The following is a 25,516-nucleotide window of genomic DNA, read 5'->3' on the forward strand; positions in this document are numbered from 1 at the left end:
CAAGTATGAATACTCATGTTTAGATTACGTGTTAGGAAGAAACTCTTTACTCTGAGGGTGGTGAGGCACTGGAACAGGTTGCCAGAGAAGCCGTGGATGCCTCATTCCTGGAAGTGTTCAAGGCTAGGTTGGATGGGGCTTGGAGCAACCTGGTCTAGTTGAAGATTCCCTGCCCATGGCAGGACGGTTGGAGATAGATCATCTTTTAGGTCCCTTCCAACCTAAACCATTCTGTGTTCATAACTGCAGAGCATAAGCTGGTGTGGCAGTACCTGAAACCTCTTTATGGAGCCTTTCTTCCCTTGCTGTTGGCATGGTTTCCCCTCAGTCCGTCATCAAAGACCTCCCTTTTTGCAGGAGTATCCTCAGATGCCATGCTGCTCCCTTTCATTGAGTGATAGCTGCCTCCACACATTCTAAATAAATCAGATAGCTTAGAAACTGCAGGTTGCTTTGCAATGTCCAACGAGTACAGACCCATCTCTGCTGCTCCTCACAGAAATCCCTAAGACCCCTTATTGGATCCTGTTCACTGCAAACAGTAACATTTGCCTCTCTGCCTCTTACAGGTTCTCCAGCTGGGATCTGATATTCTTCCTCAGTACAAACAAGAAGCTCCAAAGACTCCACCACACATTATACTCCACTACTGTGCTTTTAAGACCACCTGGGACTGGGTCATCTTAATTCTAACCTTCTACACAGCAATCATGGTTCCATATAACGTGTCCTTCAAGACAAAGCAGAACAACATTGCCTGGCTTGTGCTGGACAGTGTCGTGGATGTTATTTTTCTGGTTGACATTGTTTTGAACTTTCACACGACCTTTGTTGGCCCCGGGGGAGAGGTTATATCTGATCCCAAGCTCATACGGATGAACTACCTGAAGACGTGGTTTGTAATTGATCTTCTGTCCTGTTTACCATATGACATCATCAATGCCTTTGAGAATGTGGATGAGGTAAGTGACTGTAGTCTGTCTCAAAAGGATTATTTTAATTAGGGATTAATTTAGAAGCTTGTTTCCAGAGAGGCAGCTCCTGCTCTGTGCAAATACAGGGGGCTGGTCTTGAGCTGCTGGGATTTACCAACAAGGCATTCCTGTGTTGGAGAAGAGGTGCCTTATGATTCCAGTACCATGTGTGGATGTTCTCTTTAGTGATGGGGGTTTTAGAATTGCTTGCTTGTCATCCAAAAGCGTTGGTGCAAGTCCCTATCAAAGTGGGTGGGGCCAGTTGGGACATCCCCTGTCGCAGCCTTCCTTGTCAGCTCAGTTTTTGGGCAGTTCTAACCCATTGTAGGGCTTGATTACAATTCTGTATCTGCTCTGGCTGAAGCTGGTGGCAAATTTGCCACTTATATGAAAATAGGCTTTGAATGAGCACTTTTTAAAATCTGGCCCTAGGATTACCTTTTGAACTAGGCTGTAATTTCTTTTTTTTTTTTTTCCTTTTAACATGATTTAAAATGTTTGATTGACAGGGAGATTTATTTCCATTATTTTTGGTACAATTCTTCAACTTCAGCTGAAATTTGAGAAACTGTTTGAGGAGAGAAAATACAAATATCTTAGATGGATGCTGAATTAAAGCTTTTTAACTGCTGAGTGTGTTAACATTTATGCAGTTGAGCTTGTGGCCTAAGCTAATACAGAAAACAAGCAATAACTACAACAAACAGTGCATGCACGAGTCAGTGTAGAGGAATTCATTATTAAAACGCAACTGTAATGGCTTTAGGACTTGTTTTAATTTTTCTCTAGAGCTTTTTATCTTCAGGGCCATAGAGAGAAGAAAAAGCCTCAGTTAATTTTTTAACGTTTTAACAGTTTTTCCTTAAAATGTTGTTTAGTGGGGTTTTTTGTTTGTTTGTTTTCTAATTCTCAATTCTGCGCTTATATATCCTCACTATAGAAAATCCACATTCTTTTTTTTTCTTTTAATGCAGGCTTTGCTACAAATTTTGTAGAGCTCCTTTAAAATTCCATCCCTGCCTCTGTGCTGAGTTGCATCTTTTGACATTGTTCCATTTTATTTATAGCAAATATGACAGAAGTGGTAATACTTGCAGCTTAAATTCCAGATCCTATGAAGGCTGCCCATCTGAAACCAGGTTGTACAGTAAGGCTGTGTAAGAAGGTGATAATAGCAAGGTTGTAAATGTAGTACATCTTTTTAAAAAAGATAACCAATTTCAGTCAGAGGAACCTGATTTTTATAAAAAATGCAGCATTATCTCCTGATTTTTGTGCTCTAATATGTAAAACAAACAGAAAATTTCTGTGCCCAAGCAGTACAGATTTAAAGGATGAGCTTAACCTCTAACATTCACATGGGAAATAAACCATCTGCAATATTTGTGACAGGGAAGAGGATCTTGACACAGTGCATTGTAATTGAGACACACCTAAAGTGGCAAATGTTAATCAAAATGTAATAACAGTAGCAAGGTATCATGAACTCCAGTGATCCTAGAGCAGCTGTCATTTCCCTTCAAACAAATGAAATATAACTCCTTTTTAATAAAGGAGCCAACAGTAAGATTCCCTTGTCATGAAGAGCTGTGTTAAGGCTCTGGAGCCTCCAGCAGGTACTGGTGTATATTTACTTGAGTTCAAACCCCTCCAGCTCCAGCTTTCCCTAATGTCTGAAAAGAATTGAAGTGATTTTGAGAACAGGTAGGTAAACAGCCAGCCTTTCCTCCTTGGGTCTACATTTTCCCTTCCCCTTTCCCTGTCTTTCAGGGGAGATCTTTTTATTTTTTTGTGATATGTCTAAATTTGTGACATTTAAGTCCTTTGAGCTGGTCTGTGCGTTCTGGGTGGTTGCAGTTATTAATGCTCTTTATCTTTATTTGTTTTTTAACATTTATTTTAACTGGTACTACTTGTCTGGGATTTGACTTTTTTGCCCCCCAGCAGCAGTGTGTTCAAACACTGTTCACAGGTGAAGAATAAGTAAATCTATAATCTTAATTTGGGAGAGATACTCTGATTAAAAGCAATGTTTCTCATTAGAAAGCAGGTGTTTCCTTCTTAAGGCAAGTAGGAGAGAGAAGAGTTCTTTTACCTCGTGATTCTGGTAGGTTTTAGCTCTGTGTCTTGGCCCTGGGGTTGGATAAAAGCATTAAAGTTGATGATGGTGGTATTTCAGATAAAGTTGCAGAGAATGAGCTTAGCAGTAAAGACCTCGGGTGCAGTCCTGGTGCTCTTTGAGTTCTTGGCATAGTGGCGAGGGATGGACTGAAACCAGAGTGAGCAGCCCTAAAAGCCAGCTGAGTGAAAGGTGACATTCCAGATTTCCCTTGTTTTTCCCACATCCAACCCTCGTTGTCCCACATAAAGCATCAAATGCTTCTTTGCTAGTTGTTAAGGAGCTCGATGAGAAGGGGGAATACCATTGCAGGGGGTTTCTTTTCCTCCCTGTGGGCAGATCTCTCACTCATAAAGAAGGATATGTCCAAGGAAGTTTGTGATTTTGTCTCGACATTGTAGATGTAGACTGCTCTATGTGATACAGGTGCTTAAAGTGAATGAAGATGCCTTAAGCACCAGAGTGCTATTTATGATGCCAAAATTAAGGAGATAAATTGAAAGATTAACAAAAAAAATCAGTTTGAATAAAGGAAATGTGTGTTTTCTTACTGAGGGTTGTAGTTCTTCAAATGCAGCCAGTCTTGGCCACAGTAGGAATGGTGTCATTTCCCTTGTAGACAGCATTAGGTCAAGGCTGGAGTTCCCACCTGAGGCCACCGTGACTACAAATCAAAGTTATTTTGTTGTTGAGTGCATGTAGAGCCTCAGCAGAAGGATTTGATGGAGAGGATTATGACACACAAATTGAGAACTGGGGGGGATTAAGATGATTTGAGGAAGAATTAGAGGTGTAGGTTTCCAAGCCTGGAGCTACAGAGCCGGGCTGTTGGAGTCTGCTGAGGGGATTGGGATGTGTGACAGGGAGGGGGAAAGGTAACATAGTGAGAGACACTTTGCACAGCACAGAGTGATATAAATTGATGTGATGGATGAGGAATTAAGTGGCTATGTGATATTGAAAGGGTAGGTAGGTAAAATAGGCTGGAGAAAAATGAACTGAGAGAAAGTGGAATCCTAGTGGGATACCTTATTTAGGAAACTTGGTAGGATGATAGTCCCAGAAATCAGAAAAATGCACATCTTTTCTAATTGGGCAGCATTTCCTGCACTGAAAAATGTTCTGGCTAAACCAAAACCATACAGAAAACCTTTCCCATATACAGGTGTGAGAGGGGACAGTACAGTACATACTGAGGAATCCAAGCAGTTTTCAAGGAACAAGCCAGAGCAGGGTGTGTGTGCTCAGTCTCTGAAACTTGGCTGATTTTTTTAAGTATAAGAGTTCTCTGGAACTTCAGATTTACTCTAAAGGTGTCTGTCTGTCTCTTCTTTCACATTAAGCAAAAAAAAAAAAAAAAAAAAAAGCCACAAAACTTTGGAGTAATGGGGAATATGGTGTTTGGATCCAAAGATTTTGGCCCTGTGAAGTTCCTGTTGGTATTAAGCTGTGAAGTGTGTGGTGACTGGAAATTGGTTTTTTGTCTTGGACTTGTATGTTGCTTGTCATGCTTCTAATTTTCTTTTCTCCGAGTAATGAGCTGTATGTAACAACTCTCCCATTGCTGTATGCACCAATTTATAAAATTTATGAGATCATCACTCCCTGCTTTTGAAGCTGGACAATTGTGGTCCCTCAAGACTAAGCCTTTGTATGTGTTCTGCCTATTAGAGAGATAAATATCTGACCTTTGTAAGTCTGGGCTACTGAAAGGTTGTTTGTAACCATTTGTTCCATACAAGTCAGAATTATCAGACTCACATTGTGATGAAATTCTCAGCAAATGAGTCTGCAGGTGCCTGAGAATGCTGATCAGATATGGTCAAACTATACACAGCTCCCTTTGGGACCACATACATCAATTGCTTTCCCAGGGCACCAGGATGTTGGGCAGGTGTTTGGCTCTTGCCCTTACATGCATTTGAGCCTCTGCAAATGCGTATTTTGAGTAAATATTCCCCAAACTAGATGGATGGACAAGCTTTTGACCAAATGGAAAATGATTCTACAAATTAAGGGTTAAATTCAGCTGAAAAAGCCTCTTACTATTTTGAAAAATAAGATTTTGGCGTTTTTTTTGTTTGTTTGTTTGTTTTCTGGGAATTTTTACTGAGATTCATGAATTTCTCAGTTTGTCATGAAACAAAACTTAGAAGCTTGATCTCTGCCAGAAACGTGGTCCTGAAATGACATGTCACATACTGTGAAGAAAGGGACATGAAGTCAGGGTAGTACACAGAGATAGCCAAATAGATGGTTTTCAGATGAGTTGTATAAAAGATCCTTTCTGCAAAAATTAATTTTCGCAAGCCAATGGCTGGAAGTGAAAGCAGAGAAATTGAAATGACCTAAACCAAAATCCTGTGCCTGTTGCTTAATAATGTAAGACTACATGACCCAGTGGCCTTTAAAATTTGGTGATCTATGCAGGGTATATTAAAGCATGGAGTCCTTGTAATTGTAATTTTCTTTTAATTACTATTATCGATCTATTTCAGCACCATCAGAAACTTCTTTGTATCAATGCAATTAATAGAAACTAAAATTGCAATGGCTGTAAATTGAGAGCAAATAAAAGCTGCTAAAGCGGGTGCAGCCATGTTCACACCTGCAGTGCTTTACTCCAAACATTCCCTTTGTGGGAGGTATTTGAAGGAGGGTTTTTGAAGGAAGGAGTCTGAGTGGTGTATGCAAGGTGAAGATAAATTGGTGTGTTTCAAGAATAGGACTTTGGCTCTGAAGTACAGTGTATGGCTAGGTACTTTTTTTAAATCCAGGTGGCTGACATGGAGAAAATAATTCCCAGAACTAAATCCCTGGAACCAAGTGTTAAACTATGAGGCAAATTCCTAGCAATGTAATGACAGAAGCACTAACCCCGGGACCTGGCATTTCCCCCTTTGTTATGCACTCAGAAGACAATTAAATATGAAGAATGCTGTTGTAGTGTGTGAAAAACCACAGTATAGTAATACAATGGCATAGGTATGGTATCCAAATATAAATGTGTCCACTGTAAGCATACATTTTGTAGATTTTCAACCATTTGCACCCCTTTCACTTATTCACTTCTATCACTCCACTGCACTGACTTACAGAATTGGACCTCTTCTCTTTGGCTTTTATTCTTAAGGTTTTATTGAAGTACTTCCACAGTTTAATTAATCAGCTTTAATTTTTTTAAAAAATTAATTAACCAGCTACTTTAATGCTGTACAAGGCCTGGGGTATTTCTGCAGCTTTCCCTGTGGAGACACATGAATGTCTTCATGATGTGAGGCGCAACTTGTGAGAGGAAAGGAGCTGAGCCAGAGCCAGTGCAGGGGGTCGTGGGTGACCTGATAGCCTCATGCTGCACCTCTCTAATGTGGTTTATGGCATACTGAACTGAAAATAAACATCCCGGGGTCTTCTTTTTTTTTTCTTTTTTTTTTTTTTTTTTTTAATGTGATGTGCATATTAGGGGGAAACAGATGTTGTGTACAAGCCATTTAAATCAAATCTTCAGTCAGAGCTGTATAAGCTGATACAGAGTCCAGCAGAGGAAATAGTGTGTGGAGCACTTTCAAGGGAAGCTTGGAGTCCTGAGTGATCCCTTTTGCTCACAGAGCAGGGGAAGGTTTACAAGGAGATGAGGAAATGAAATAATCTGGTCAGATGCTCACTGAAGTGATGCTGATGGGAGTAGCACAAATTCCCATTTTGTCCTCTACCCACCTTCCCTAAGTAAGTGAAAATTATCATATTTCATGATACTGTCTTTTTTCCCCTTTTTTGGTCACACTGATGCACTAATAAATAAATAGTGCAAGATGCCACATCCCCTGATCTTGCATCTAGAAGAAATATTTTGAAATCACTCTTCTCTTTATAACCTCAGTTATTTACTGTTTGAATGTGCTGCACTGTATAGTTGTGTCATAAACAGTTCACTGGAAGTTTATTTATAATGTTACAGCTTATTGACATTTGTGTTAGAGGAAAAAAAAGAGGAATGTTTCTCCATCCCCCTGGTAAAAAAAGAAAAGATAAATCTCAAGCAATAAATTTAGGGTTCCTTTCAGAGAATGCATGAAAAAACCTGCTTGCTTACATTTTTGCTGCAAGGACTCAAATTTTTGCTCACTGAAGTCAGTACTCCCATTGCTTCCAGTGGTGCAGGGTCAAGTATTAACTGGGCTCTGCTCATATCTAGACCTGGGCTCTAGGTAGTTTGTGCAGAAGAAGCAAAGCCCTTTACTCCTGTGTGTATCTACATAATTGAATACAACCCTAAATTCTGCACTTAAAGTGGTGATAAATCAGAAATGTTGCTGTTTTATTTTTCTCACTCCCTCATTTTGATTTGTAACTATGCAACTTTATTATATTAATTGTTTACTGAGAAATAAAGATTTCTGATACATGTTGGAAGAGTTATTTTAATGTTAACTCCAGTAAAGCAGCATTAAGGAGCTAACCAGGGATTTTAGAACTAAGCTCTATTTAAGTAGCTAAGCTCAAAAATTTCTTTTGGGAATGATTTACTGGTTGCATTTCAAACATCCTTTGCATCCTCCTGCACTGCACAGAATAGGACTTTTTGGATGTGTGCCTTCAGGCTCACCTGCTCCTGTTGGCAGGGCTCACTGTTTCAGTCATTCCCAAAATCTGTAGGCACTTGGTTTTATCTTACATTGTGTGCCATCATGCAACAACTGTTTGGTGGAGATTGCCCAAGGTGTACACAAACCCTGCCTTTTTCACTGCTTCATTTATAAATGCTGAGCTATAGCTTGACTACACAGAATCAGCTACGTGATTTATTTGGGTGATCTTATTTTTTTGGTTGTTGGTTTTGTAGTTACTTCTGGTGAGAGAAAGGTAAGGAAAACTTTGCCCACGCGTCTTTAAATAAATTATTTGGACTGAATTTCAAAATGTGCTAAGCATGGGATTCACCTGGTGAAACATGGGGCCAGGCATTGTCCACAAGGAGATACAGGCACATTTGGGGCAAGGCTCCTCAAGTTCTAAGATGCACATCTAAAGTAGGTCTGAGGAGTCATTCTGCCCTAAAACTTGTTTCTCACCTGTGACTAACTGTAGTGACACTAGTGTGACTCGCTCAGATGCAAACCCCTCTGTGGTCTAGTTTAGGCTGAGGTGAGATGAACCTCCCCTTGAGACTGTATTTGCCTCACTTCGATTTGTCAAAGGATAAAAGCAAAAGCAGAAAAAAAGATAGGTGTAGAACTCACGGGGTCATTTTGAGTCACTGAGTCATCAGCTTTGCTGAGCAGGTTCATCGTGTCACCCATCCCATAAACTGGTCAAAATCCACCTTTCCTCATGGTGTCTTAATAAATCTCTCTTAATTTGCAGTCTGTGCATTTCTCCCTCTGCCATCCTCCTTGGTTAAATATTTCTTTTCCCTCCCTCGTGTTTATCTCCTTGATGTGCTTAGAAAGAAGAGTCATCCCTCCCCTGCCTAAACACGCCTATTTTCCTTTCCTTAGTCTAAGCAAACTGATCTTGTCTAGACACCTCATTTATGAAATTTTATGAACATTTTTGTGGCTGTTCCAGCTGCCTCTCTCTGCAGGAAGCTAAGTTCAAATACATCTCTTCAGGGCAGAGCTTTACAAATTACTCCAGGTGGAGGATTCATCTTCACTTTGCAACTGGGGTTTGCCTTTTCCTATTGATGGTGGAAACACTCAGCTGATCTGTCCAGGAGTTGGATTAGCCTCTTCTGTGAGTGCAGCTCACTGATTGCTCCGAGTCATGCAGGAGGGGTGTGTGGGATTAACCCAAGTATTTCTTTTTCCCAGTAATCTTCATTTAAAGATCCTTGTAGTTGTAGACATTTTTTGTTAATTTGCCCTTTAATGGAAGCCTTGGGAGTCTGTACTGTCAAGCTTTATCACATTTTCCTTTATTCCCACCCAGTTATTCTCTGTAGCTGACAGTGTGTTCCAGAGGTGCCATTAGCAGATTTTGTGACCATATACTATTTCTGTTTATGCCACTTAGAAACCAGCAAAATCGCTGAGAGTCACCACTTGCAACCCCTGCTAGACTCCTTTTTTATGATTTCCATTTTTCCACCCTTTCCACAAGTTCTTCAGGCACACAGGTATCCTGGTGGTGGTCCCTCTTTTCCCTGTGTTTCATAATAATTTCACCTTTTATGTTACTGAAATCCTGCATTTCTTTTATTTAGAAAATGGGCTGCATTATCAGAGAAAGGTATCAGGAAACATTGGATAGATCCCAGCTAGCCTAAGCTTAGCAAACCTATTGCTCCATTGATTGCATTTTGATTTATCTCAAAGTTTCTAATTACACTTTCCCTTAACATTTGTTCAGGTATCTGTTTATTTCCTTCTTGATGCATTAGATTTTCTGGGAAATATCAACATCATCTTTGGAAACTAATGCTCAGGATTAATTTAATTTTTGCCCAAGCCTGGATTATTTTTACTTCATTGCAGCTCGATCATTTTACTTGTTCTTTATTTTATTTTTTTTTTTCTATTTTTAATGTGAAGGATCTTTGGGATTTGTTTTAGTATTCTTTGCAAGGAAAAGTCCAACCTGGCATTTGGCAATTCTCACTTTCTTCTTCTTCCTCTCTAAGGTGTAGTTTCCTGTTAATAAATATTTTATTTCTTATATATTGTCAGTTCTCTGTTTCTGTTTTCTTCCTCTGGGTGATTATTTACTCATTTATAACTGATGCCCGGCTTTACAAGCTTTTCCCCTTCTTTGAGTTACAACCTTTTGTACCTTTTGATGTAAGGACGTTCCAGGTATCCTCTGCTGCCAGGTGTCTGACTCTTCTACCTCTCATAGTCCACCTGTCCTCACTTACTGCTATCTTTAGTTCAATATACTATCATTTATAATTTACCAGCTCTTCCCCTTTTGAGACCAAGAACTCCAGTCCAGTTTACTTTGCGATTGTTCATTTTTTTATGAACTGATTCAATTCCTTCTTCAGGCCAATGGGGACTTCTTCAAAATCCTGTAAGAACAGAAGGTAGCATAGCATCACATTATGTGTAGTAATTGGCTGTTGAATGAAGAAATAAGCATGCTGTTGCATCTGCAGAGCATCTCAGCCTCCTGTTATTAATAGCATTTATTCCCCAAGCTCATCTGGAGCAGGATCAGTCTCACATTGTGAGGCAGTGCTCCGTAGTGTCTGTTTCTGTAATCACACAATACAGATTGGGTTGCTGTGCAGATCCAGGCTCTCCGGGTTTCTAAGGATGGGTTTGATTTCTCCTCACATCAGCTGTGTAAGCGATAGCCCTCAGCTTTTTTGTGTTCAGTGGGAGGGGAGGGAGACAGCTCTGGGAGGTGATTCATCCCCTCCCCAGCTGTCAGAGATGGATGGGGTGAATCACTCCTCTGACATGCCCCACTCCTCACTCTCCAGGGAGGAAAGATAGGCTGTCACACAGACAGGATGGTTGGCCATCAGTTTGCAGCATTCTGGGGGACCCAGGAGGGTGCTTGGAGCTCAGTCCATGCTGTGGTCACACAAAACTGTTTTGCTCTTGCACAGAGGTGAGCCCCGGCTGCAAACGCCTCCGAGGATTTGATCACTTTTATAGCAATTTTAATGTAATTGCTTGTGTCCAGCATAAGGATATTAGCTTAAATTTAGCTTCACATCTGTATATGCTGCAATCACTCTTTTACAGTGGCAACATGCCCTACCAACATTTCATAGCACTGGTTCTTGGCCACTTCATAAATTCTTCAAAACCATGGTGTGCTGAACATCAAAACTTAGAGAAAAGTTTTTCTTTCTTTTTCCTCTGACCTTTTCTGAGACAGTGTTTTCTGTTAAATGATGCAGTACCGGTCCCCATTGTCAAAGCTTGGAGTATTTCAGTTTTAGAACACATTTAAAATGCATATTTCATTTCTTTTTGTTGTTGCTGTTGTGTGTGTACTCACAGCTAACAACAAATAAATAAAAAATCATGGAATGAAATCTAATTGAAAAAGTGCCTAGAGTTAAAAACACATTGTTCCCTAGTAGAAAGAAAAAGTTATGCATGATTTACCATTTCAGCATACTGGGATTTAATTTTGAGGTTTAAGCAGATTTTTGTATATTTAGATGGTTGAAACTAATAGCTGTTTTTGTTTTTATTTTACTTTTTAAAAACACTTATGCAATAATTTCCAACTTCAGAAAAGGTTAATTAGATTAGTGAGTAACCAGTTATTCTTTCTCAGATTTTACAAACATGCAGCTCTGCTATTCTGCTGCTCCTTCAGTGTAGAACAGACTCCACTTTCTCTTCCCTTGTTTAGGAGGTTTTAGGTAGAGTCATTGTGGACTCAGATGATTTCCTGCCCTTTTTAACCTCAATTTTCCATCAGTGACAATGTTTCCTTCATCCTCTTGCATGTTTGGCTCTTGACCCCTGTGTAACGCGACTTTGGCAGCTTCATCCTTCCCATTGCCTGGCTTATCAGGGATTCATTAAGTGCCAAAGAACTTTGCTCCCTGTTCTTGCTGGAGGGGCAGAGGTCTATTCCCATGGCGGGCATCGCAGTTTTGGGAAACATCTGTCTCAGTCTGGTGGCTGGAAAAGTTCAGCTGGATGCAGATACACTGCTTAGACACTTCTTTCATCCTGGAAGACAGAAGTTTGACAGTGTGGTAACATCTAGGGTCTGAAATGGCAAGAATCAGGTTGTTCTAAAAGGAAGGATTGGTCCCTCTGCATATCAGACTGAGTGCTGTCATCAGTTGTGCCTCCACTATCAAACTGAATTTCCCTTCTTAGTGTATCAAGAGAATTTGAGAACACAGACTTTGCAAGGCGCTTGTGTCAAGAGGCTTGGGCTTTGTTTAATCATGACTGTCTAGTTTAATTCCAAAGTTGAATATCCATCTCTCAAAAATATCTTTCTGGATAAATTTGACAGTGTCTACATCCTTTGTATGGCTTCAGCTGTCGCCTAAATCGAAATGGTGGTACAAAAATAGCAGGTTCAGGGCCACTGCTCTTGTCCTCTCTTGATCCAATGGCCTTAGAAGTCCCTGGGAAAGACTGTCATGACTCATATTTGTGATAGTTAAATTGATGATGTGTGTCAGATGGGAATTTGGTTCCAAACTTGACACCCAAAATGCAGCTTTGGAGTGGGTGGTTTTCCAGTGGAAAATTTTCCGCAGCTGAGATGATTGATGATGAGCAAGCTGAGTGTCCTCATCTGATTAGGACGTGATAAAATATGTTAGCCAAAACCCCAAGGGGCTGGACTGGATGGTTGATAACATAAGGAGATAGTCTCAGTTAGAGAACAGAGCCCAGCAGCTGTTACAGACAGTTGGCCCAGTTGAAATGGCAATGGAGTCACAAATGCTCCTCCCAGAAGGCTGGATCTCCAGCATCCAACATGTGCTTTATTTACATGATGCCTGTGCCAAACTGGATTACATTCTCCATTCACAATTTCTAATCACCTCTCTGTTCCTTGAGTGCTGAAGTTGCTTCTGTCAGAGCAGATGCTCATCCTGGAGTAGAACGGTTTCCAAAGTATTCATTACGGAGCATAAATACAGTTAAAAGAAAAATGAAATTAAAGGCAGCCTGCAATCAACTGAGTTTAGAAAACTGAGTTTCTTAATAGCCCAAATGTAATTCAAGGCAGTTAGTCTTTCTCATAACTTCTACCAAAGACATTGTTTCTGAATCTGAGGCAGAGCTTTGCATATTAACAACTGTGCATTAATTGTTGGCAGTTTTATAAGTATGAAGGTACCAGCTTGACCCAGCCAGTACTTAGTGCATATGTAATTGATACATATACATACCTATATATGATATACTCTATATGTGATGTATCACATATTCATTTAGCATTTGTTTAATTGCTCTCTCCTATACAGTGCTTTATGGAAGAGGCTTTTGAAGCTTCCAGTATTGTCTTTCTATTTTGGAAGCTTAGACAAGAAATGTGAATGTTCAATGTATCTCTTGATTTTTTGGCCTTAAGTAAGGGGTCAGACTAAACTGGCTTTAAGATTTACAGTTAAACTGACTTAAATGAATTACTCTTTGGAAATAATACATTTCAATGTCAGCTAAAATTAAATATTTCTCTTTGTTTCATACAGAAGAGATATGAGTGTTACCTGTGCTTAGGTAATGACAAAATGACAGCACAAACTTTCTCCCAGACTTTGAAATAAATGCTGTATTTTTATATTATTTGTACAACTGCTAAATTGTCCATGTAACTTAGAGAAGATGAAGTGTGGGTGGGGGATGGAGGTCACACTGTAAACTCTTCTGTTCAAGGGTTGTTTGTGCAGTAAAATTGCAGTGTAAGCTGTGCCACTGGGACAAACTACTGGGTGTAAAAAAGGGACCCCCAAGTTTGAAGTCCAGGTCTCTTAACTCCTTCCCTGACCTTAATCCTGGTAATGAATGGTGACTCTTTAAGTAAAATGGAAGTAATACATCTCTGCTTGACCAATGCAACAGGATTTGGCCCTAAGAGAAAAACACCCTGCTGTTTTCTCCTTCTTTTGTAAGTTGTAAACTTTCAGAATCAAGGTTAACTCAGTGAAACATATTGCAGAATAACTATTAAACTACTCTGAAGTTATCTCTTTTTTTTTTTTTTTTTTTTTTTTTTTTTTTTTTTTGATGTGGATATTCTCTGGGGTGGGACCTTCATTCAGTAGTCCATTGGCCACAGTCCATTTTATCAGGAATATTGGAAGGGACTTCCCAGTTTATTGGAAAAGCTGGCTGCTTGGAGTGTCTCACAGTCATATATCCTAAGGCAAATAAATAGATAGACATTTAGATGGAAATAAGGATGATAAACTCGATCTCTGTCTTGTGTAAATGCAAAATGCAGAAATCAAAATGGGAAAATTCCACTTCCCTCTGTGGTATTAGTCATCATGAGAGCTTGAATGCAAATATAGAGCTTCAATTTATTAAGGATTTGGGGATCTGAAACACATTCCAACAGGATTTGGAAAGCATACAAGAACTGTGCCAAACAGATTACATCTAGAAATATCAGATGTATGTTACCCTTCAAACACTGGGAAAAAGGAAAGAAGGTGCAAAAAGAAGAAGAAACAGAGGTGCAAAAGAGATGAATGTTCTTCTGGCATGGAAAACTCCAGAAACTCCAGTCTTTTACTGTTTGATAATATAATTAGCCAATGTTTTGACTAGACTGATTTGATAATGATGCATAGAAAAGGGCAATTTAATCTTGGCACAGTAACTAGGAATTTTTGCCTCATTGCTTTCTATGTCTTAATTTCTACTTTAAATTAAATGTCTTCAGCTTCTGAATGTTTTATATTAGAAAGCTTCCTTTACAAACTTTCTATTTTGAGCCACTAATTAATTTAATGCACAAGTTAGGTATATCATGGGATTGCAGTAGATCAAGAGCATATTTTTGTTCTCTTTCTGCATCTCTAAACTCTCAAACCTTTTGTGCATTGAGAAGGACATACGCATTTCTTATCCCCTCTCGGATGTTTCTATTAACTTTCTGATGGTCCTTGTGCTCTTATTCCCTAAATATTTGTATTTCCATTATTTGTACTTCATGTATCTTGCCTGACAGGAAGAAAAACAACACTGCACCAACACTTGCTTTAGGAAAATATCTGCAGTGTTTGTCTGCTGCTTGGAAAGGAAATTAACCCTGTGTGCAAAGGCACGTGCCTTGTGGTCTGTATTTCCCTCACTCAGGAAGGTGATGTGCCCACAGTTGTTTAGTTCCATGTTCAGTCAGTGAGACTTCTTGTAAATAACAAAGTATTTTGAGGGATAATAAGAGGTGGAGAGTGTTGTGCTAGAGGAAGTTACTCAGCTCCTGTTTGGTGGATGGGACTAACAATAGGCAGATTTCTCTGAATTTCCCACTACAATTATGTTCTGATGTTTCTCTTGAGCATCTCTCAATGTTGAGGGTTGTTGAAGTAGGTGTGCCCCTGTTTTGGCCAGAATAACAATCCTCTGCTTGGATTTAATAGAATGCTGTTCTGAGAAACTTCAGTAAGATTCCCCTGGGATGGTGTCATTCCATCTGTGACTACTCTTCCACCTCCTTTGATCTTCTTGAGGTCAAAGCAGTGTCTCCAATTTACTTTAAACTGGCGAAGCATCGAACCCCTCCTTTTTGTAATAAACTTGCTGTTTCCAACTTTGGATTCTACAGAACTCTTCTGTTGCTTTGAAAGACTGAGTTTGAACAAAGTAATTTATCCACCTAGTGAGTGCCAAACTCAATTTAGCCTGACGAGGACAAAAGCACTGGAGGGGGAGGAGGGTTTGATCTTGTATTCTGTTATCTGAGGCCTGAAAAATTACATAGAAAGATTTTAAGCAGATGCAGGAATTGCTGTACAGCCTTCTGTGCAAACCAGCAGGATATTTCAGATCAAATAATGATTTTTATTCTTTTCCAGGGAATCAGTAGCCTCTTCAGTTCCTTAAAAGTGGTGCGCCTTCTACGGCTCGGTCGGGTGGCCAGGAAGCTGGACCATTATCTGGAATATGGTGCTGCTGTGCTGGTGCTGTTGGTGTGTGTGTTTGGGCTGGTGGCCCACTGGCTGGCCTGCATCTGGTACAGCATCGGGGACTACGAAGTCATAGATGAACTGACCAACACCATCAAAACAGACAGTTGGCTCTACCAGCTGGCCTTGAGCATCGGGACCCCATATCGCTACAACACCACGGGCTCGGGCCAGTGGGAAGGAGGGCCCAGCAAAGACTCCTTGTACATATCCTCTCTCTACTTTACCATGACAAGCCTTACAACGATAGGATTTGGGAACATAGCACCAACCACGGATGGGGAGAAGATTTTCTCGGTGGCCATGATGATGGTTGGCTGTAAGTAAAATCTGATTTTCTTCTGTTTAAGGGAAGTTCTGTGGCCAGTACGATGCTTGTAAAGCACACTTGCTATAAGCTTTCTTGACATCCTATAAAAACCAGCGGTACCTAGGAAATGAACTTGGAATTCTTGAAAACAGGTATTGAAATTGTGTAGTTGCTGTAGCTTTTAAATTGCTTGCAAGGCTAAGTGGTCTGGGTACATTAGTGTGTCCAATGGCAAGCTCATACTTGGGGCCTCATCTTTACACTTTAAAGATGGCTTTTATCATGTTTGAAAGGTTTTGGCTGGAGTTTGGTTAGAAGTTGCAAAGTGTATTTGAATTCAAGTAGTCTGAGTTTTGTTTATAAACTCGCACAAGCCTGGAATCGTTTGATGTAGTTTTATCCAATTCTTGAAACATTTAGTGATTCCATAAATTGATTGTGTACTTTATGGCACTGGTTTGAGATATAAATCCTCATTTAGTCTTCTGCATGTGGTAGCCTTTGTCACCAGCAAAGCTAGAAGTGAAGGAAATGATGAGACAATATATTGCACCTTTTATTCTGCTTCCTGCTGTTTCACAGCTCTGCTGAAATAGTCCAAAACCAGGAGTGGTAAGGCACATTTCTTATTTCATGTGCTGCCAAGGCTAGATCACTGAGGCGCTCTATAGATAACCAGAAATCTTCAAAATATAGTAGAGACAACTTAAAATGTTAATACCATTTGGGAGAATTACTCTTCTGTTAAATAAATAACTCTTGGTATTTCTCTGGTGCTTTCTATTTTCTGAGCGCCATGCAAACACTAAGCAATTATGTAACAAGAGAGCAAACAAAACCTTTAGATAATAAGATCTGCATAATCTCTCTGATAATTATCTCAGCTAACACTTGGAGCTCATCTCTGAGAAATACTGAACTATAAAAAGGAAGTTTTCTTTCCACAGTGATTCTAGATCTTTAGAAGATTAAAGCCATTTGTTTGGAGATTTTAAAATTCTTTTTAAAAAGAGAGGTTGCAATTTTAGGACTCTTGCAGAGTCATGCAGTGAAATTTCTGCTGAACACCATCTTTACATGATGGGTTGATATGTTGCAAAACATTTCCAAGTCCATAAAAAGCAAATCCCCAAGGCAGAGCATTAGTGAGCTGTTGGAGATAGGTCATCAAAAACCCATAGGAGCTGATAAGCCATTTGTTGAAACTGATTTGTGGTAGTTACAGAACCTGGGGGTTTGGAGAATAAAATGGATGTAGAACATTTTTTTATCCATTGTAATAGTTACTTCCCTTGTTTTGGTTTGGGTTTTTTTTTTGAGGGGACTTCTGTTGTCCTGTCGAAGGGAATTTCACAGAAAAAACTAATTGGTAAATGATTTAGGGTGTGGTGAGAGCCATAAAAACATAATGCATGCCACTACTACTGTTTATAATGGTAGCAAGAACAAAATGCAGGCATGGCCTCAGCAAGTGAAAAGGAAGGGGAGATTGTAACCTGCTTTGTATGTGTTCTAGGTGGTTTGTTTCCTTGCTTCATTATCTCTGAAACTCATGTTAAAGGTGGGGAATACAAGTAGGAGTTGACACTGAAGACAGGCTGTGTATGTGGCACTGGCAGATAATTTCCATAAGTGTTGTCTACAAAATTACTAAATGTACACATCAAATTTATTAGTGGCAACTGTGAGCTTAGCAGCTGGGAAACTGTGTGTAGGTTTATAGGCTTTTAGACGAAGTCAGAAGTAGAATCTAAAACTTAAGGAGCGTGGCAAAGGGCTACTGAGTTGGTTATTGCATAAAAATAATAACACCAAAATAAATGTGCTTTCTCTTGCGAGTGGGGTGAAGAGCATTGTGGCAGGCAGGAAGGCTACAGACAGTAGGAGCCTTTTTGGTTTATTTACAAGTAAAATTTACAGGTAAAAATGCTCAGTTATCATCACATAGTTGAATCTTTTGCAATGACAACAGTGTGGATTTGAATATTTTTAATCCATGCACATGGGTGGGATGAGTGCTCCTGAAATCCAAACCTTGATTGAACTTTTTCTACTGGTTAGAAAATAAGCCATCTTTGGAACAGGCACCGGTCATGGGCTTAATATTTGCAGTATTTGTGCAGAGAGATCAGACCTGCAGGATTGTGTAGACATGCTTTGCAGAGCCAGCTGCTGAAAGCCTTATGCTCTGAACTCCAAAATGAAACAGGAAGGCACAACAAATAGTTGATGGAAAATGCAATTTCCCAGGCATTCAGAGTATCCACTGAGCTCAGGAGAAGGATTTGGCCTCATGAAAAGGTGTAAGTAAGAATGGAGTTATTTTCAAACCAAGATGGTTTAGTTTCTCTTTTGAAACAGTGTTTTGAGATAAACATTCAGTAAAATTCAATTACAGTTCATTCAATAAATATCTCTGGTCCACAAACATGCTCCTGTTATAAACAAAGAGAAGTTGTGAAGTACCTTTGGTAGTTCTCCTGAAGAAGTTTGCTGATACCAATAGCTGATATTGGCAGTGGTTTTTTCTAACAGGCTATGCCAAATAAATGTCTTAAACTTAGCACTGCAATTGGAGATAGTAATTCATCACAATCCCAGCTGCCTACTCATGCAAACTGCAGATAGGAAAGGAAATCTTCCCTGCCTTGTCAGCGAGCTGCGGCTTGCTCTGAAAGCCCCAAGTTTCCTATTCATGCTGGCAAAGTTATCAGGACCTGGGAGGAGTATTTGGAGAGATTTGCAAATCCTTCTGGTGGGCAGGATTGCAGAATGGTGTTCTTGTTAAAAATAGGCAGATTCAGATTCTGTAGGTGCTGATAAAGCATTGCTTGGTGCAGGGCAGGGGCGGGGGAAGCCCTGATGGATGGGGTGCTTTTCAGTTGGATTGGCAGCTTGTCACTCGCTTGTTCAGTGAGGACAGATCGAGTGGGATATTTAAGCTGAAATACATCACCTGTCTTGCAGGAAAGAAGGCTTTGAATAACTTAACCTCATCTTGTGGAGCTAGCTTCAGATTTCTTTTTGCCTCACTTGTTTTACCTTGGTGTCCAGTGCTGTTCAGCAGTATTTTTTCTGTTGCTTCTTGACACTTGAAAAGCTAAAAAAAGCAAACAAAGCATCCAGTGACAGGGGAGCAAGGTTTTTACAAGGGTTATTGTTTAAATACCTATTGTGCATTTGCTGCCTAGAGTTGCTAAATATGCATTGAAAATCTGATTTTTGTAGCACCTTTTGTGTTGATCTAGGTCATTTCATCCCCTCTCTGTGCAGAGCAAAAATAGGTAGGTCTGTCAGATCCTTCAAACAGACCAGGAATCGTTTATCATTCAGGAAGGACCTTTGTTGTAAACCTCCCATTATCTTCTGTCAGTGCAGAGCCTTCAAACAAAACCTCAGCCTGTGCTGCTGTGTGTTGCTCTACTTCTGTCCACAACCAGCTTTGAGGTTTCTCCAGCACAGCCATAGATGCAGATGTAAAACTGACTCGGTTTGTGTCTTTCACCAAAAAAGAATGTATCATGAAAGAGAACAGAAAGAAACTTTTGGTTCATACACCACTATCACTATCTTGCAACTCAGCACAGCCAGGCCTTCAGTGAGCAGAAAATAGAAGGGAAAAAGCATTTGGGGGAAGGTGGCAGTGTGGTCAGGTGAAACAGCTTGAAAAATCCAGGAGAGATGGGTTTTTTGAAGGAACAAGTGTGACTGTTTAAACAAAAAGAGTACTGTCATATGCTTTCTTCCTTCCTGTACTTTCACTGGGAGAATAGCAGCCAGCTTCCCAGAGTCCTGGTTTAGGCAGGGATAGAGTTAATTCTCTTCCCAGTAGCTGTTACAGTGCTGTGTGTCGGATTTAGAATGAGAATAATGTTGATAACACACTGAGGTTTTAGTTGTTGCTGAGCAGTGCTCACATGAAATCAAGGACTTTTCAGCTTCTTATTCCCTGCCAGCAAAGAGGCTGGGGGGCACAGGGAGCTGTGAGGGGACACAGCTGGAACAGCTGACCCGAACTGGCCAAAGGGACATTACACACCCTATGGCATCGTGCTGAACAATAAAGCTGGGGGGGCTGGAGGGTGACTGGTCAGCAGGTGGTGAGCAATAGCATTGTGCATCACTCGTTTTTTGTATTCTTTTATCATTATTATTATTTTTGCCCCTTCCTTTCTGTCCTGTGAAGCTGTGCTTATCTCAACCCATGAGTTTTGCCTTTTCTTCTGATTCTTTCCCCATTCCACTGGGGGAGATGGAGGGAGCAGGTGGCTGGGGGAGTTTTAGCTGCCTGCTAGGTTAAAGCACAACACCCAGCCTGGGGCTCAGAGGGTCTCTGACACATTTCATGCTTCTGGTGTAACCTGGAGCAATGGTTTGCCCCTGTCCGTGTGCAACAATGAAATGGCTCTGAATGGCGCAGAGCAGATTGCAGCACCAGTCTGGCCCCATAAATACAGCAATTACAGGAGTTTATTTGTCCAGCTGAGTGGACCTAGACAGTACTTCATCCAAGCAATTGCAGAAATCCAGTTTATTCCACTGGTCACTGAAATGCTCCAATGATCCGTGCAGTAAGGGAAGGTCAGAACGAGATACTGAAGGCAGGAGTGTCAGTGAACATTGAATAATTCACTGTTTCTCAGGTTGTGAAAGACACAGAAGAATCCCTTACTTATCCATTGGTCCCCAGAATTGCTGAGCAAATGGTGCTTTGTTGTTCTTCCTTTAGGAAGATACTTTTATATAAATACATAATTACTTGGGCTTCTCTCTACTCTAGTTTTATGGGGAGATGGTTGTGGAGAGATGATATTTTTCAGTAACTGGTTTTAAATTATGATGAAAACAGGCCTGGCAATTCACACTGGTTTTGCATATGAGCAGAAGAATTTGTTATAGTGATTGTATAGGATACCTTCTCTAGAAAATGGGAGTAATTTCCAGACACCTCTTTCCAAGAGTTTCTAGTTTAATGGCTTGAAGTGCTAGCTTCTTGTTTTCCTCTTGAAATACCCAGGTTCATGATTTTCAGCTTTGAAAAGGAGACAGATGTAATTGCTGTCACTTTGACCCCAAGTTAATATTGTTCAGGGGAGAAATGATGAAGGAGAGTGTGGGTGGGTTCCTTTTGAAATCACAGAGTCTCAGAATGCTTTGGGTTGGAAGGGACCTTAAAGATCATCCAGTACCAACCCCCCTGCCATGGGCTGGGAGATATTTCACTAGAAAGTGTCTGCTGGATGCGTAAATACAGATATAATTGGTATCTTAGTTATCTATGCCAAACACATAGATGTCCTGCCTTCCTTCTAATTTTATTAAACAGAGAGAATAGAACATGCTCTTTCCTTTTTAAAACCAGTGAGATGCTCTCATCTGAGCCACCTCTGGCCATAAACTCTCCTGTATTTGGCAAACAATGCTGAAAGGCTGCTGATTGCTCATGGCACTCCCCTTGCTGCTGCTCAGCTCTTCTGGAGTTGTGACGGGGGGTGCCAGGGGCTGTCAGTCATGTCTCCATTGATCTGTCAAACCTAATTCATTATTTAAGTGGGTTCTTTTGTTGTTCAAGCAGCGTTCGTCAGTTCCCTGCCAATATATGGTAGTTAGCCACTTGAATGCTGTTTGGATGAATCATGGAAGTTTATCTAGCAAATTTGTTAAGCAGTGGCTAAGCCCACGCGCTGACACAACAGTGTATCATTGTAGGAAAGCGCTTGTCTGGCACACTCCCAGACAAGCAATCCCAAGAGCCCATAGGATTTAATTTTTGATCCTGAGGAAAGTGTATGTGTGTAAGATAGCACCTTCCAGCAAAAATCATTGCCAACAATGTAGATTAAATTGTATTTTTCCTAGCAACAGATACTAATATGAGAAGGCTTCACATCTGTGGGAATTCATAGGCTTGAGTGTTTAGCTATGGTTGAAATCCAGCTCTGCCCCTAAGGGTGTCCTACAAGAGTCAGTTCTGTGGAAGGGCAGTTTCTTCTCCTGCAGAGATCTGGGATGTAGGAGAGATGTGGGTCTTCATCAAGGAGCTGCAGAAGGGTTTGTTTGATCTCTTCAGCGGTAGAGGACTGGGGCCAGTTTTTGTGCTTCCCTTAAAGTTTCTTAAAATGGGGGTCAGTGGGGGGAATGCCTCTTCCAGCAACAATGTGGCCCTGCTAGCAAGCTCTTAATTGCTTCTTAGAATCACAATATGGTAAAATGGTTAGGTTGAAAGACATCTTAAAGACCATCTTGTTCCAGCCTCCCTGCCATGTGCAGGGTTGCTCACGGTCCCATCCCTGGTCTTGAACACTTCTAGGAATGGGACATCCACAATTGCGCTGTGCAACCTGTTCTGTTACATACAGCTGTAGTACTCAAGCAATGAGAAAGGTGGTAAGTTTTTCAACATCCAAATCAGGAGAGAGTAAAACTGTTCATTCACATTTACCCATTAGTGCAAAATGAAGAAAGTGGCCCAGAAAGTTACTAGAAGTTGCTTTGCAAGTGAAAATTTCCCCCTCTTGAGTGCCATTGAAAAAGCATTTTGACACTTTTGGATTGCTGAACCGTACTCCAAGTGCTATTAGCTGTACAAGGCAAGGGTACCAAGATCTTTCTGTGATATCTTTTACTTGTTACTAATCTTACTTATGTCTCTCAGCTGGGCAGATGAAGTATTTTGAGGCAGGTTATTGGTCTCAGTGCAGCAGTAGAACTTGGCAGTCTCAATATTCTCTGAGCAGTTGCATGGAAAAGCCTTAAGACTATAAACACATCAGTAGCCTACAGTAAAAAAACAAATTACTCTTAGGGAGTAAAAGATGTAGGATCATCCACTTTTTAATGGAACTTCAGTGTAAGAGTGAGATCACAGAATCATCGTGTAAGTTGGAAAAGACCTGTAAGATCATTGAGCCCAACCATTACCCCACCACTAAACCATGTCCCCAAATGCCACATCTACATGTCTTTGAAATACCTCCAGGGATGGTGACTCCACCACTGCCCTGGGCAGCCTGTTCTGGTGCTTGACATCCTTTCTGTGAAGAAATTGTTCCTAATATCCAATCTAAACCTCCGCTGGTGCAACTTGAGGCTGTTTCCTCTTGTCCTGTTGCTTGCTACCTGGGAGAAGAGACCAACACCCCCTGACTGCACCTTCCTTTCAGGCAATTGTAGAGAGCAACAAGATCCCTCAGAGCGTCCTTTTCTCCAGGCTAAACACCCCCAGCTCCCTCAGCTGCTCCTCATCAGACTTGTGCTCCAGACCCTTCCCCAGCTCCCTTTCCCTTCTCAGGACATGCTTCAGCACCTGGTTGTATCCACCAGATTGGGGCCATATGTGCCTTGTTTTGCTGTAATTCTGTCATGGCAGTAGATTTTTAGATATTCAGGTTCTAGTTTATAGCAAAAACGTGTGTCTTTATATAAAGAGCTTTAAAACTGTAAAACAGCCTCCTTGGGAAGCTTTATGGGATATTTTTTTGTCAAGGTTATAGCTAGCATGTGTTTATATAAGGTTTACTTTTATTGTCATTGGCTTGATGTGTTTAAAGGAAATTATGGTATCAAGAGAGATAGGACAGTGAGTGGGAGAGGTAACAATGAAGAAGGAAATGTTATTTCATGCTACTGAGCTATATTATTTAAAACAACTGAAAATTGTTATTGAGTGAATGATACGTAAATGTGGGAAATCAACCATTATGCTCACACACAGTGCAAGCAATCACCTGACATGGTCCCAGAGGGGTTATTAGGTAGTCCTGGATTACTCACAACAACTGTATCTCTCAGGAAGCAGGAAGTTTTAATTAGCCCAGCTAGATCAGCAAATATATCTGACTGGCTAAGAATACAACACAGCTCAGTTTTATAGCATATTGTGCTAGAGGGATAAACAAATCTGAGATAAAAGATAACCCCCAAGGTATCACACCACTTGGATGGAAGGGGCTCAGGAGATCCTTTGTGTTTGCCTGTTCTGAATTTTCAGAGAGCCAAGTGAGTGATCCAAGTCTGTCTGAGCAGAGATCCTTGGTTAATTTTGTGTACCCAGGAGATAATACCTGTGTGTGTTTGGCATTTAAAAGGGAGAGTTACCCAAGTAAGTCAGGCCAGTTGCCAGGTAGGCCCTGCTTTCAATGAGATATTTTCTGTTAAATCTCATTAATATTGGCCCAGTTTTGCTTGCAGGTAACTCCTGTGTTTTATCAACTGGAGTGGAAATTCAGATGGGCAGTTCAGCGAGGAGACAAGTTGTTTTAACAAGTGTCCTGTTGTAGAAAATTTCAATCATATCTGTGAATCAGGCCTTAAAATATTATTTTTCATGTCCAGCAAGAGCTTTTCATGCTTAAATGTTGTTAGGTTGAATTTCAGAACTGTAAAACTGTGTGACGTTGTCTCACATCCAGAGACACTGACAGAGCTGGGTGTTTTGTGTTGTTTTTGCAAAATATATGAAAACCTGAGAAGGTCTGAAGTAGTACAATGTCATGTTCCTCTTGAACATTCTGAGAGCACTGAGGACTCAGCCTGCATGTCTCTCATTCTCGTTCATCTTTTCTGTGGCTTTTTCTGCAAGAACTTTGGTAGAACCAGGAAAAATTTTCCGCCAGTGGAAGCATATTCTGCGTGGGAGTATGACTGCAGGTTCCTCCTTAAAGAGCTTTACCCCTTTCCTTTCCATTTGGAGGAAGGACAGGAGAGCATCCAAACTGGCATCTCTCCCCTGGGTACCTGCTGTGCATCCCTGTGAGTGCTGAGTCAAATCCAGTTGCGTGTCAGTAGGAATATTTTGGTCATGAATGATTAAAACTAGTTTTCTTCCACTGGCCAGCAGCCAGCGTGGATTTGTCAAGATGAGTTCATGGCAAATTAATCTGATTTCTTTCTTTGACAAGATAACTGCCTAGAGAATAAAAGGAATTGAGTAGATACGATATATCTGAACTTTTAAAAAGTCTTCTGACAGTTTTTTACTTAGTGGCCTCACAGCAAACGAGTGAAAGATGATCTCAACACAGTCATAACAAAACTGGCGATAAGTGATTGAACAATCTCTCTCAAAATATAATCAAGGGCTTCGCTGTCAAACTTGGAGGGAATTGCCAGTGAGATTTTTGCCCTGCGTGTGATTCTGTTCAACACTTTCATTAGCAGAGATGAGTGACAGAATGGAGAGAGCACATTGGGAGGGTTATAGGAAGGGTTGCAAGCCATTCAGATGACAGCATCGGAGTCCATAATGACCCCAATAAATTGGAAAGGCATCCCCAAATTAGCAAGGTGAATGTCAAGAGAGGGAAATGCAATGCACCATGTGCAAAGAGGGCAAATCAAATGCATAAGCACAGTTTATGGAATAACTGTCTCTGCTGCTGTGAGGCTGGAGAGGGTTTTGGAGGATATTGGAGGACGAAAGGGATAGGTGACTGCAGACTGAATGTAGCAACACAGCAGTGGGGTAAAACCTATGAATGTTGCTCTGGAAAGTTATCAGGAGCAGTGCCACAAACAAGCTGAAAAGACATTTATTCTGC

General features: G+C 40.6%; 1 protein-coding gene across 1 annotated transcript in view; it reads left to right on the top strand.

Annotated features, from left to right (window-relative positions):
• Positions 1-25,516, top strand: part of KCNH5 (potassium voltage-gated channel subfamily H member 5) — a gene marked incomplete at its 3' end in the record, with an annotated part of 150,386 nt that overhangs the window by 43,186 nt on the left and 81,684 nt on the right. The window contains exons 6-7 of the mRNA XM_082283177.1: positions 570-962; positions 15,557-15,986. Coding sequence (XP_082139303.1) covers positions 570-962; positions 15,557-15,986 — 823 coding nt within the window. The remainder of the gene's footprint in view (positions 1-569; positions 963-15,556; positions 15,987-25,516) is intronic.

This window comes from Coloeus monedula, assembly GCF_965178545.1.
Source record: "Coloeus monedula genome assembly, chromosome: 6".
In the NCBI taxonomy this organism is placed as follows: domain Eukaryota; kingdom Metazoa; phylum Chordata; class Aves; order Passeriformes; family Corvidae; genus Coloeus; species Coloeus monedula.